This window comes from Odontomachus brunneus, unplaced genomic scaffold, assembly GCF_010583005.1.
Source record: "Odontomachus brunneus isolate Ranch 3 - 2012 unplaced genomic scaffold, Obru_v1 Obru_scaffold_063, whole genome shotgun sequence".
In the NCBI taxonomy this organism is placed as follows: domain Eukaryota; kingdom Metazoa; phylum Arthropoda; class Insecta; order Hymenoptera; family Formicidae; genus Odontomachus; species Odontomachus brunneus.
The window spans coordinates 1,736,107-1,748,606 of NW_022639513.1; the positions used below are offsets into that span (position 1 = coordinate 1,736,107).

The 12,500-nt window shown below is 36.0% G+C and overlaps 3 protein-coding genes across 10 annotated transcripts in view; 1 reads left to right on the forward strand and 2 right to left on the reverse strand.

The window, feature by feature from the left end:
• Positions 1-5,166, reverse strand: part of LOC116846270 (microtubule-associated protein RP/EB family member 1) — an 8,742-nt gene extending 3,576 nt beyond the window's left edge. Inside the window, exons 1-7 of one of the 7 annotated variants that reach the window (XM_032819906.1) lie at positions 4,819-5,166; positions 3,886-4,171; positions 3,165-3,413; positions 2,165-2,402; positions 1,706-1,753; positions 332-423; positions 78-233 (exon numbers count right to left, since the gene is read on the reverse strand). In XM_032819906.1, the coding sequence (XP_032675797.1) occupies positions 78-233; positions 332-423; positions 1,706-1,753; positions 2,165-2,402; positions 3,165-3,413; positions 3,886-4,152 (1,050 nt within the window). In that variant the 5' untranslated portion in view covers positions 4,153-4,171; positions 4,819-5,166. Of the gene's footprint in view, positions 1-77; positions 234-331; positions 424-1,705; positions 1,754-2,164; positions 2,403-3,145; positions 3,414-3,885; positions 4,172-4,356; positions 4,759-4,818 lie in introns of those variants that run through there. The other 6 variants (XM_032819900.1, XM_032819902.1, XM_032819901.1 and 3 more) reach the window with 6 other exon arrangements.
• Positions 5,167-6,823: 1,657 nt separating this feature from the next.
• On the reverse strand, positions 6,824-10,137 carry LOC116846265 (spermatogenesis-defective protein 39 homolog). Its single transcript, XM_032819886.1, has 9 exons — positions 9,757-10,137; positions 8,717-8,873; positions 8,327-8,514; positions 8,085-8,221; positions 7,990-8,017; positions 7,754-7,898; positions 7,442-7,686; positions 7,191-7,367; positions 6,824-7,042 (listed from the first exon to the last, which is right to left on the reverse strand). Exons 1-9 carry the CDS (start codon positions 9,829-9,831, stop codon positions 6,917-6,919), a joined length of 1,278 nt encoding a protein of 425 aa, XP_032675777.1. The 5' UTR covers positions 9,832-10,137; the 3' UTR covers positions 6,824-6,916.
• A 1,025-nt stretch (positions 10,138-11,162) lies between these two features.
• Positions 11,163-12,500, forward strand: part of LOC116846273 (translationally-controlled tumor protein homolog) — a 2,059-nt gene continuing 721 nt past the window's right edge. Inside the window, exons 1-4 of one of the 2 annotated variants that reach the window (XM_032819914.1) lie at positions 11,163-11,326; positions 11,746-11,816; positions 11,887-12,074; positions 12,171-12,402. In XM_032819914.1, the coding sequence (XP_032675805.1) occupies positions 11,299-11,326; positions 11,746-11,816; positions 11,887-12,074; positions 12,171-12,402 (519 nt within the window). In that variant the 5' untranslated portion in view covers positions 11,163-11,298. Of the gene's footprint in view, positions 11,327-11,745; positions 11,817-11,886; positions 12,075-12,170; positions 12,441-12,500 lie in introns of both variants that reach the window. The other variant, XM_032819913.1, reaches the window with a different exon arrangement.

Here is a 12,500-nt window from a genome sequence, read left to right on the forward strand (position 1 = left end):
TTTTTTTTTTTTTTTTTTTTTAATCGAAATTATGCTTTCCTTGTTTGTAGACAAAGTAGAAAAATAATATGAATTACCTCCGTTGCATAAAGGACTTCTAATATTTTCTGTACAATAGGTGGTGGATCGCCGTTGTCGCAGTCTTGGCACATCACCTCTATGTCGCGTAATTTCCCGAAATAGAAGTCCCTCTCCTTCTCCAGGCCTTCGACCGACATTTTCAACTCAACCAACTGAAATATTCCGTTGAAAGTTTCATTAAAAGATACATGAGATGCGTATAATTACAGACACTTGTAAAACGTTAACCATTTGGACGATCGTGTCGTACCTGTGCGCTAAGTTCCTCGATTTTTCCGGTGTCACCACGACTACCGACTGCTGTAGTCTTGGGCGGCGCACGATACGGTTGAGCTTTATTTACTAGATAAAGAAAATGGTACGTTAATATTAGTGCTTTAAAAAACGCATGTTGATTATTTGTAGAATTGTATTAAATTGTATCAAAGCGACTTATTTATATCGCGAGAGTCATATTAAAGCTACTTGAATATACAGATATACAAGAGCTGCGTTGTGTAAAAGCGAAACGGTGCATGCAAAAATCTAGATGGAAAGCATGCACAATATTATAGTACTTGACGCACAATCGTATGATATACATTAATCGCACAAATATATACAAAAGAGAAAAAGGGAAAGAGAAAGAAAGAGATATGTTCATTGTGTACAACGATAGAAAACTACGAGGCAAGTGCTCTTAAAAATAATTGTCATTTATATGTTTCTGCAATAAAGCGCGTTGACGAGTGTTTGACAGTAGGAGATAACGAACGTAAACTAGTGGAAGGCTATAGTAATCGCATAAAAAATCACTTTGTCAGATGACAATACTGTAGCTATACAAATAATGCGAAGGTATTTCTCATTCAGAGATTTACTTGCCCGCCCAATTTCGTATGCTTCGGCATTTATTTTCTCGCGCGTGTCAGAATAATTAATACTAACGAATATATCACATCTCGATAAAGTATTCGGCAAATAAAGAAATCGCTCTAGAAACATATAACTTGTCCAGTACTGTTCTCAACACCTCAACGTTAAAACATATCCAAAATATGAAGAAGCAAAAAGCACAAGTGACGAAAATTACAAAAAAAAAAAAAAAAAAAAAAAAAAAAAAAAAAAAAAAAAAAAAAAAAAAAAAAAAAAAAAAAAAAAAAAAAAAAAAAAAAAAAAAAAAAAAAAAAAAAAAAAAAAAAAAAAAAAAAAAAAAAAAAAAAAAAAAAAAAAAAAAAAAAAAAAAAAAAAAAAAAAAAAAAAAAAAAAAAAAAAAAAAAAAAAAAAAAAAAAAAAAAAAAAAAAAAAAAAAAAAAAAAAAAAAAAAAAAAAAAAAAAAAAAAAAAAAAAAAAAAAAAAAAAAAAAAAAAAAAAAAAAAAAAAAAAAAAAAAAAAAAAAAAAAAAAAAAAAAAAAAAAAAAAAAAAAAAAAAAAAAAAAAAAAAAAAAAAAAAAAAAAAAAAAAAAAAAAAAAAAAAAAAAAAAAAAAAAAAAAAAAAAAAAAAAAAAAAAAAAAAAAAAAAAAAAAAAAAAAAAAAAAAAAAAAAAAAAAAAAAAAAAAAAAAAAAAAAAAAAAAAAAAAAAAAAAAAAAAAAAAAAAAAAAAAAAAAAAAAAAAAAAAAAAAAAAATATATGTCGTATTTCACCTAATGTGTTTGCACTATCTGCGCGCATCGAAGATGGGTGTCCCTCACCTACAGGCAAATTTCATTTCGAGTTATTAGGACATATCGGTCCAAATGACATAACGGGAAATTTTGTCGACACATCTCGACCATCAGTGGAAAGCATCTAAATCCAATTCCAATGTATCACAAAGATCTCTAATACTATAACAGGTCTAATATTATAAAAAATTCTTATTCTTTCTGCCGACTCGGCATTCAATCCGATTTATATAACAGATCCTCTTGCCCAATAAATTCATCAGACTTCCGTCAGAGGTACGTGAAAAAACGGTCAAATACATGTATCATCGATTAGTACAAATTTATGTTAATGTAAGAGAATTATACTGAAAAAACTCTCTATTCTGTCAGATTCGGTTTAATGGTTAAACCCGCCAAATTTGATTTTGTTAAGGGAAGTCATGAAATATGATGTACCAGTACGAGGGGCAGCAGATTTAGTCGAAGTTACTGTTTCACGTGGAGAAGTACGTTTCACGTTAGAACCACGGGGTGCATTACTTCCACCACTACCCATAGGCTCCCCTCCTCGCATTGCAAGCGCATCGTACGGCTCTGCTCCCGAGTAGTTTGCGTCAAAGAACTTCTTGAACCATTGCAAAAACTCAAAGTTGTCTTGGAACCTGCCTTTCACCAGCCTATCAATTGGTACAATCTGCAAATGAGGAGCGGAAAGTGTGGGTGTGTATGTGTGTGCGTAAAACAAAATGAAACATATTGAACAATCACGTTGAATGGATGATACGTGTGTAGGTGTGTGTGTGTGTACACACATATATGCACACACACACACACATAGCATTACTAAAATTTAAAGATATCACTTTTTCTCAAATAATTCGTATACGAGATTATTCGATGGAAACACGAGCATTAGATAAAAGGGCGAACAAGTCTAGCTCTTCCTCCTATTTCTTAAGGCGACACATTGCTTCTTACACAAGCCTACTTACAGGCTGTGTAAGGCTGTTGAAAAAATTAGCAAAATGAAAAATTAATAGAGAAATTTTTCACTCATAGCACTTATATAATAAGTCAGGATACAAATGCAGGCCACAAATATCTAAAATCCTATTCCATACGTGTGTGCGTATTTTAATAAAAATACGTGCTACACAAATTCTTGTGCGTCTGAATTTCATCTTCGTTTATATTCATCACGATGTGACATTACAGAGTGCATACAAAGTGTGTGCGTACACCGCGAAAATAGCTCCGTAATTAATAACATAAAGTTGTTGCTACCGATGGAAAGATGACATTATTGGGAAGAAAAGAGCCGATACACGATCCGTTGATTTGCAAGGATCTTAAACAGACTCTTTCCCTCCCAACGTGCGGATCTGTAACAGCATGCAAGAAGCGGCCGCGTAAAAACGAGATTGCAAGCAGATATACCCTGCTGCTGTCGCGGGACACTGTTACGTTGCTGTATGTGTTTTTGTTGTATTTGCGGCTGCTTCGATTGCGGTGGCAATGGCACCAACTGGGGATTCGACAGATTATGCGTTCCGTCGACGCCGGAACCTAGCGGTATGCAGCCACGCGCTTCGTAAGCCTCGTACTCGCGACCATCGTAATTCGCGTCGAAAAACTTTTTGAACCACTGCAGAAACTCAAAGTTGTCTTGAAAGCGCCCTTTTATCAGCTTGTCCACTGGTATTACCTGAACCATTTTCACGGCTGTGTCATTACAATACTGTCCACGTTGTTTCGCAGAAAACTATTCTACCGCACACAAGGGACAATTGTAGTACTTTTGTTATATAGCACACCTCTATATCATGACATCTTACCTTTCGTTACTTGTTTAAAACAATCTTTATACTATTTAGTCTGTTTGTTATAACATTAATTGTTATTTTGCATATTATTATGTGCACAACATTTCTGAGCGTACCTTTTCCCTACTCTATACTACACTGCTGTTGTATCATTTTTGGAAATCATTCCCGATAATTATTATTGCATAGATACGTACGAATTGATCTTAAACATATCTTTACAATATATCACTTTTGTCATCTATTTGTCTTTTGTCATTTATTCATCATTCCATGATCGGCAAATAAGTCTCTCTGCTTTTTTACCAGATACACTCTGTATGAAAGAGAAGAAAAGAGATAATTTTTGCTCACCTTATCCACATTCATCTTTTTGAAGCCACCTTGAAGAATTTTGAAATTCTGTATATATTCATGTTCCAAGTTAGTCTTGAATTTCACTCTTTTCAAAGGTACACTGCCAGGAAACAGCATGTCCATAAACTGGCAGTAGACTGCTCCGGTACATAGCTCTTCGATCTTGGTGAACGATGACTGGAGACAGTCATTTACCCAGGCCAACATGTCATGGCGACTAAGGTTGTCGGATGTCATGTTTGTGGCGTACACATTAACAGCCATGTTGCTCGGTTTGTTCTAACTGAAAATCATAAAATGATAAATGACACAGTGGTGATACTTGTGTCGTGACAAGATTAGCAAGCATAATAATAATAATTGCAACAGTGTGTGCATTTCAATTTTGTGGACTAATGATACTGTCTTTACTAGTGTCTTTTGAAATATAATAACATAAATCATAGCCTTTTTCGTTGCTTAGCTTACAAATTCAGCAGAGGAAAGTGTTACTTGCGAGTGAACCCGCCAAGTTTTTCGCCAACAACCTAGATTTGGGATTCTGTCCCATGCAGTGTTTGTAACATGCTACACCTTTTGCGCTTGAAATGGAACACCCGAGACTCGTGAGAAAGTGAGAGAAAAATTGCAAGTACAAAAAGTATAGTTGATAAAAGAAAGAAGAAAGCACATTTAAGAGTATCGGCGATTCGGAGAGCGATCGACGGTAGCGAGTGAGCGAGTCGAAACTCGACGAGACTTCGAGAGATCCGAACATTCCGTTCACTTTTTTTTTAGCATTCGCGAACTCGCAGTCGACATATTCGGCATTCTTGATCGGTACGCTTCAGAATTTGACCGCCCATCCGCTCGCTCGTCCTCTCATGCTCAGACGTACTCGGTGAAAATACGGCCGCACATGACCGCACGTAATTGTATGCGTACACTTACCAAAATTCGCGAAAACACGCTAACGACCAGCGGGAGTGGTTCGCGCACCCAGATGACAAATGTGCACTAGATCGTTCAAACGCGCACACACAACGGAAACTTCTAACGGTTTCGCCCGAGTGCGATTGGCCGGCGTGGCGCCGCGCGCGCCGCTCCACACGCACCGCCGTGGACGGTGTATATGTTCGATTTTCACGACGCGGTGAGATCGTTGCCGATTGTTTCAAAGACCGTTCACAGCATGAGACAGGTGTGCGAAAACGTGAACGAAAATTTCGCCGTCACAATGCGAGACACGATGTAACTCGATGAGAGAGAAGACTGTCGCGAGACGACAACCGGTGATAAACCGCGATTATCGAGCGCTACACTCGCGCTGTTTCAAGCCGAGCTCACACCGTACGACATGTTCTATGTTTCAAGAAAAGTGCTCTTTCTCATTTAAAAACAAAATGCTTAAAATTGTACAAAAATTTCACGTAACATTTATCGTAGTAAAGCACATTCGTGATTAATGCCGATCGTGATAGTGCCGATCGCAAGCAGACACAATTCTTATTGCGACAGCCAATCAGAAGCATCAATGGTGCTATTGACGCTTCTGATTGGCTGTCGCAACAAAAGTTGCAATCGACTTGCAACTAATATAGAACGACCTTTAGATTTTATGCGATACCGTTAATGAGAAATTTAATATCGCAATTTTGCATATATATAACCTACATAACCTATAGGAACAACGGTAGAGATAATCATTGGCTGTGTTCAGAAAACATATCTGATCAGTGAGCGGTCAGTGATTATTGGTCCTTACTTTATAGATTATAGATCCCTAACTTTAGACCAATTACATTGGCTGCGTTCAGCAGAGAAAGTTGCTTTGCAACTGTTGTAAAATTCGTGAATCTGATTGGTACATGCTCTTGGATTTAACCAAAATTAAGAGCATACTCCAATCAGATTCACGAATTTTACAACAGTTGCAAAGCAGCTTTCTCTCCTGAACGCAACCATTGGCTGCGTTCAAAAAACATAGCTGATCAGTGATTATTGGTCCTTACTGTTAGATCCCTAACTTTAGACCAATTACATTGGCTGCGTTCAAAAAACATAGCTGATCAGTGATTATTGGTCCTTACTGTTAGATCCCTAACTTTAGACCAATTACATTGGCTGCGTTCAAAAAACATAGCTGATCAGTGATTATTGGTCCTTACTGTTAGATCCCTAACTTTAGACCAATTACGTTGACTAATTACTCAATCGTTGTGCAACAGTTGTGTCTCTTGAACGCACTCATTGCCTAAGTTTACACGAAAGTTTAAAACCTGTTTAGTAACAACCGAATTTAGTAAACTCTCGCATCCGATTGATATATTCTTTTAGACCTAGAAATATATTCCAATTAGATTCAAGAGTTTATTAACTAGTTTATTAACAGTGGATGTTTTCCAGTTACGTTTTGCGTATTAAAACCAGTTTATTAGTTGTATATTATCTTACAAGATATTTTAGATAATATGCGACCAATAAACTGGTTTTGCGTACGTGTCAAGATGTGTTAAGCAATTGGAAAGTACCCATTGTCAAACGTATCGATTAGCTGAAATTCTTTTAAAGTCCTTAACTTTTCCTCCAGATACTCCAGAAATTCTCTGACAGCCAATTAAAATGTCCGACAAGCTTGTCGTACGACATGTAATAGATGCTTCCGAAATACCCAGAGTTGGGTCGAGTTGAGTTAGTTCCACTATAGTATGGCCGAGTTCCGTTTCACGCATATGCGCGCGTTTATCTACAGTTCATGTTACGTATATTGTAGGAAATGCGCGCATAATGCGTGAAACGGAACGCAACCTATATGTAATGGATACTATAGTGGAACTAACTCGACCCAACTCTGGACATTTTGGAAGCACCCGATATTAGCTTAAAGCATGTTTATAGCTTCCAGTGGATTCTACCATTCATCTAGATCATTTTTTTTTCGCCTCATTCACGTATATCGTATTCAAATCCATCATTTCTTTTTTCTCATAATATACAAAGCAGCGCAATTACACAATTTAAATATATTATTTGCGATGCACACACACACTTAGCTTTTCCACTTGACGTGAGGTAAACGCAAAGCACTCTCAGCATAAAAATATTCTTCCGACTGTGGTTGCAATTTTGCCTTATGATCCATAAGCGCTGTACGATTTCCTTGTTGTACGAATATCTATAAAATTTTCAAATACATCATTTCGATTCCCATCTCTCTCTCTCTCTCTCTCTCTCTCTCTCTCTATATATATATATATATATATATATATATATATATATATCCTCCTTAATTGTAATTTTCTGCATTGCATTATCATACATACATCGGTAACTATCGTGTAACAAGATAATTTCTTTGCCAATTCCAATCGTTTCTCCAAATTATCGACGAATTTTAAGTACTTTTCGAGAATAGCGTACGGCGCATTGTGCTTATGCAATACTTTCAAGACATCTTCCATGTGCAAACATGTTTGCAGCTTTATATTCCCAAGCATTCCCTAAAATATAGTTGACACGATATAATTTTCTGATATTTTCTATTTTTAATTTACAACAGTACAAACGATATTACCTTTGTTAAAAGTAGACGATCGATATCGTCCCATGCGCCGCAGGTAGCTTTGACTTGCAAAGTGACTTTTTGATATAGTCTAGAAGAAATGTCATGATCACGAGAGAGAGTTGTAGGTGATATTACGACATAATGGTCCGGCGTATTGCAGTGGTATTTACATGCGTAATGCAGAGATTCCAGAACCGAAGAATTTAATGCAAGTTCCTCGTTATCTTTCTTCTGCTTAATCGCCACTTGCCATTCTAACGATATAAATACAATCGAGCAATATCTTATCACATAGATTAAAACAAACAATCACCAACATACCCAATAGTTTGATGTAACATTGGAGAAATGTGGTCTCTTTACAGTCAGGCAGTATGGCAAAATGTACCTTGTAGCAGTTATGAAGTTTCTGCAGCAGCGTATTTGGTTCTTTTGTGTTTTTTATAATAATGTGTAGATTCTTCATCTATATAACGAACCACACAGAAAGCGAACTGTCATTTACTCATGTAATATATCGTGCGAGACAAGTAACAATTGCACAGAGTAATACTTACAGCAGCAGTTAAAGATTGACCCAGCATACTGCAAAATGCCAAGCATGAGAAAAAGAATGACAACTCATCAATGGCACGTTAGAAAAAGTACATACGTCAAAATGTCAGTTATCTCGTTTGTCTGTAGTCTTATAAAGAGATAATGTAAATACACATTTACTGCATCTGGTCTGTCTGCTAGTAGTCTTTGGACCAACGATCGCTTTAAAGTCTTTGTGAGAAATAAAACTATCTGCAGTATATTAAACAAATGTTAATAAGATTTGTTGTATTAATCATATAACTTATATTACATCGCAGCACTTTATAATCACTTTACTGAACAAAAAATTCATACTATCAAAATAGCATTTCCATCTCCGCTTAAAATAGCAGCATCTAGAAGTGCAGTTTTACTGGCCAATGAACTGTATTGTTCCAATGAATACGGCTGACCAAGCAAAATTTTTCTTAAGGTAATATCTGGCTGAACAATGGCTGCTTCTGAGTACAAATTTTGCAGTTTACATTCGGTTAAAGCTAAAACTGCAAAATAAAATAAATATATTGTATAGTCTTTATATAAAAATTTGTTATGGATAATATGAGTAGCAATAACTAATACTTGTGCAGACTTCAATTCAAGTACCTTTTTCATTAATGTTAGGTAAACTTAAAGTTACTTGAAATATTCCAGAATACATACAAATATATACATAAATATATGGAATATATTGTTATATCTTACTACGTGAAAGGGTCTTCTCAGATATGATTGAAAGGAGAGGTTTTGTACTTTGGAAATCATCACTGGGCTTGAGATTGCTTTCGGAAATCGATGTCTTGGAAATTCCAGCCCACAATTTCTCTGTGTCATTTTTTGAGACACCAAACAATTGGTCCACCTACATATAATCGTCGAATATGTATGTATGTATGTATGTATGATGCATGCATGCATGGTGTGTGTGTGTGTGTGCGTACATATATACATATATGCACACAGGATGTCGATTTCACAATCTCCGAAAATATAGAGTAGATTGAGATAAACACAAAAGTCCTATTTGTGCGATATTTGCAATAACTATTGAGATATTAGTTAAAAAAGATTTGATGGCGCTCGATATAGTAGATGAATTATAGTGACGCGACGTCTGCTCTTACGTATGCTTGCACACTACCTCAAACGTCATCATTTTGCAAATGACAGAAAACTAGATTTTTAATTATTAATTATAAAGATTATCTCGCAAAATCGTGTGACAATTTGCTTTAATTAATAATTAAAAATCTATCAAAGTTATCTGCTAAATAGTAGGACTTTTTGTTCAGTTTAAGCTAATATACAAACACACATTGTCATTACAGCTTATTTATCATATCATGTGTGATCTTATTCAAAAGTTTTCGACAATATTTCAATTATTATTTGCGATTCTCATGAGAGATTGTGAAATCGAGCTTGAAATCATCCAGCTGTATACATCATCTGACAATGGCACACATTGTCATATATTATCATATGACAAGTTTCAGTCTACAATAGATGTAGCGAACCTCTTGTATCGCCGAAACTGCAACATAATTTTGCGAGTAACAGACGTTTTCTACACTGTCAAAAGCTGTAATATCATCTAAATAAAGTTTTAGTATTACAGTTTTAGCTTTAGAGTAAAAGGCCAATGACTTACTATACCTGTTGTAGACTGGCGCTAAAACTACTGTTACTGATAAAAACAGAAAAAAAAACAATTGACTGCTCTTTCGTTATGTTTTAATTATAACCTCATTATCTTCGAAACAGAACAACCGCGTCTCACTGCTATACCAAAAAGCATCGTCGTCTTTGCCGGTGGTCATCCTGACTCGAGAGGTTTATATATTAACTTTGAACCTAGTACATTAACCTAACTCTTCGTCAACAGTTTGAGAATGATGAGTGCAAATTGAGATCCGTTAAATGCTAAAACTTTAATAAGGTTTCTTGATATGCGCCAGCTGAACAAAAAGTCGTACAAACATATTTGCTATCCAAAAAATCGTAATATCTTTATCCTATAATAATATGTACACCAGAAAAGATAAACTGTGTTCCTATATCCACTGTCAATACTGAAAACCTATGGTTCAAGCCAGCGGTACACAATGCTTGTTTTGTGCTGGTTTATTAATGACTCCTGCACACAGGACGCAGTAATGCTTTCCGCGCGGCGGAAGTTCGCGCGATAACCAATCAATATGCTGCTTTATGTAATAACCTTCTAGCTCTTACAGAAAAACTACATATTGATTGGCTGTTGCGCGGACTTCCGCTGTGCGGCAAGCATTACCGCGTCCTGTGTGCAGGAGCCATAAGGCCGGTTTATGATGACCGTAATCTGTTAACTTATGCCGGAATCGTAAAAAATTAACCAATCACAGTCGACTATTCTTCTATAATTCGACTATGATTGGTCAATTTTTTACGATTCCGGTATAAATTAACGGATTATGGCCATCATAAACCAGCCTTTATTCTGTAACCACTTACCGACAATTGTCGGATCAGTCAGTAGACGTCGTTGCGTAGCTTTTTTATACTATAGAAAAGCTGCGCAACGATGTCTACCGATTCGACAATTGTCGATAAGTGGTTATGGAATAAGGCCTCTGGTTCATGCCCATTGTAACTTCCGTCATAGATATCTATACTAAACTAGATTGCTAAGGGTGTGTTCAGATTCCCTATCTGGGTGCACTCTAGGGTATGTTCAGATTCCCTACCCGGGTGCACTCTGTTACTAAAAACACTATAGTATAGTATATGTCACATATACTATAGCATTTCTTGTATTAGAGTGCACCCGGGTAAGGAATCTGAACGCAGCCCTAATGGGAGCGTCCCGATTGACCACGGTACGATTGGACACAACCAACCGATGCAAAGAATTATCTAGTGAATTACTAGGTCGAACCAATCATTACAATCTGTGCCCAATCGTATCGTGGTCAATCGGGTCCCATCCTTATGGCCATAGTCAGATCTTATATTTAAAACCGTCTTAAGTTTATCTTCAGATGATGTATGGATTATTTCATTGGCTATAGACTATCTGAAGATGAACTTAAGACAGTCTTAAATATAAGACCCGACTATGAATATCGGCCTATGTTCATTCATACACTTTTTGGTACATTCGATACGCATGCGCGAAAGAGGGCGCATCTAAAGATATTGCCTCTGATCGGTCAACGCTCGGTGCACCTGATTCTTTTCCGCCACGCACTCTCGGGTGTTCGTGTCTTGTTTAGTTTCAGCTGCGTATAAATCTTTCTCCATCTTCCAAAATGAAGATTTACAAGGATATTTTCACCGGTAAGTAAGCGCAAAATAATTCTCATTATTTCGTGAACCAAATATTTTTCATTCACGACCTGGAAATTCTATCATATAAGTCGATGATAACACTTGGAAATTGACGATGCGTGAATGGTGACGATTAGAACTCGAAGTACTCAGTATTTTGTACTCTTATCGACACGAAATCAAAATGCATAGCTCCAATATTATATGACGACTCATCACTATTATATTATGCCATAAGGACTTGGGTTCCTCTAGTTAAGTGCGAGATTTACGACTGTGAAAATCCTAACCTCTCTATGTTCTCGAACAGTCACTGCTGCCTGACTTTCATCTCTCTACTGCGTTTCGAGTGTACTCTGCGCGAAATAAATATTTCCATTACGTGTATAACAACGCATTTACTTACATTTTTATATGCATACTTTTAGGTGATGAAATGTTCTCCGATGCTTATAAAATCAAATTGGTGGACGATGTGCTGTACGAAGTGTACGGCAAAGTGAGTTCATGCATTGCGCCTTCATTACATCTCGTGTACGCGATAATCTAATTTTGAGACATATTTTTAGTTAGTCACCCGTAAATCAGGAGAAGTTGATATCGCTGGCTTCAATCCCTCTGCTGAGGAAGCAAGTGAAGGTACTGATGAGGTGGTAGAGTCCGGTGTGGATGTTGTTTTAAATCATAGACTCCAAGAAAGTTTTGCCTTTGGGGATAAAAAATCCTATACACTGTACCTCAAGGACTACATGAAAAAGTAGGTATATTTTTTTTTATATATACTACAAAGTAAAACAATTGTTCTAAAAATAAAAAGAATTACTTTTTATTTTCATTAAATTACTTCTTGCAGATTGGTTGCAAAACTTGAAGAAAAGTCGCCTGATGAAGTAGAAGTGTTTAAAACCAATATGAATAAAGTTATGAAGGATATTTTGGGGCGTTTCAAGGAACTGCAGTTCTTCACTGGAACGTCATCGGACATTGATGGAATTGTAGGCCTCATGGAGTACCGTGACATTGACGGCGATTCTGTGCCCGTACTCATGTTTTTCAAGCATGGTCTTGAAGAAGAAAAATTCTAAGTAATATTTAGATATCCAAGAAATTATTGACAAATTTTGTAAGTCCTCTATCAGTTGTGCTATGAATTATTTGTCAAATCGATGTAGTTTGCACATAT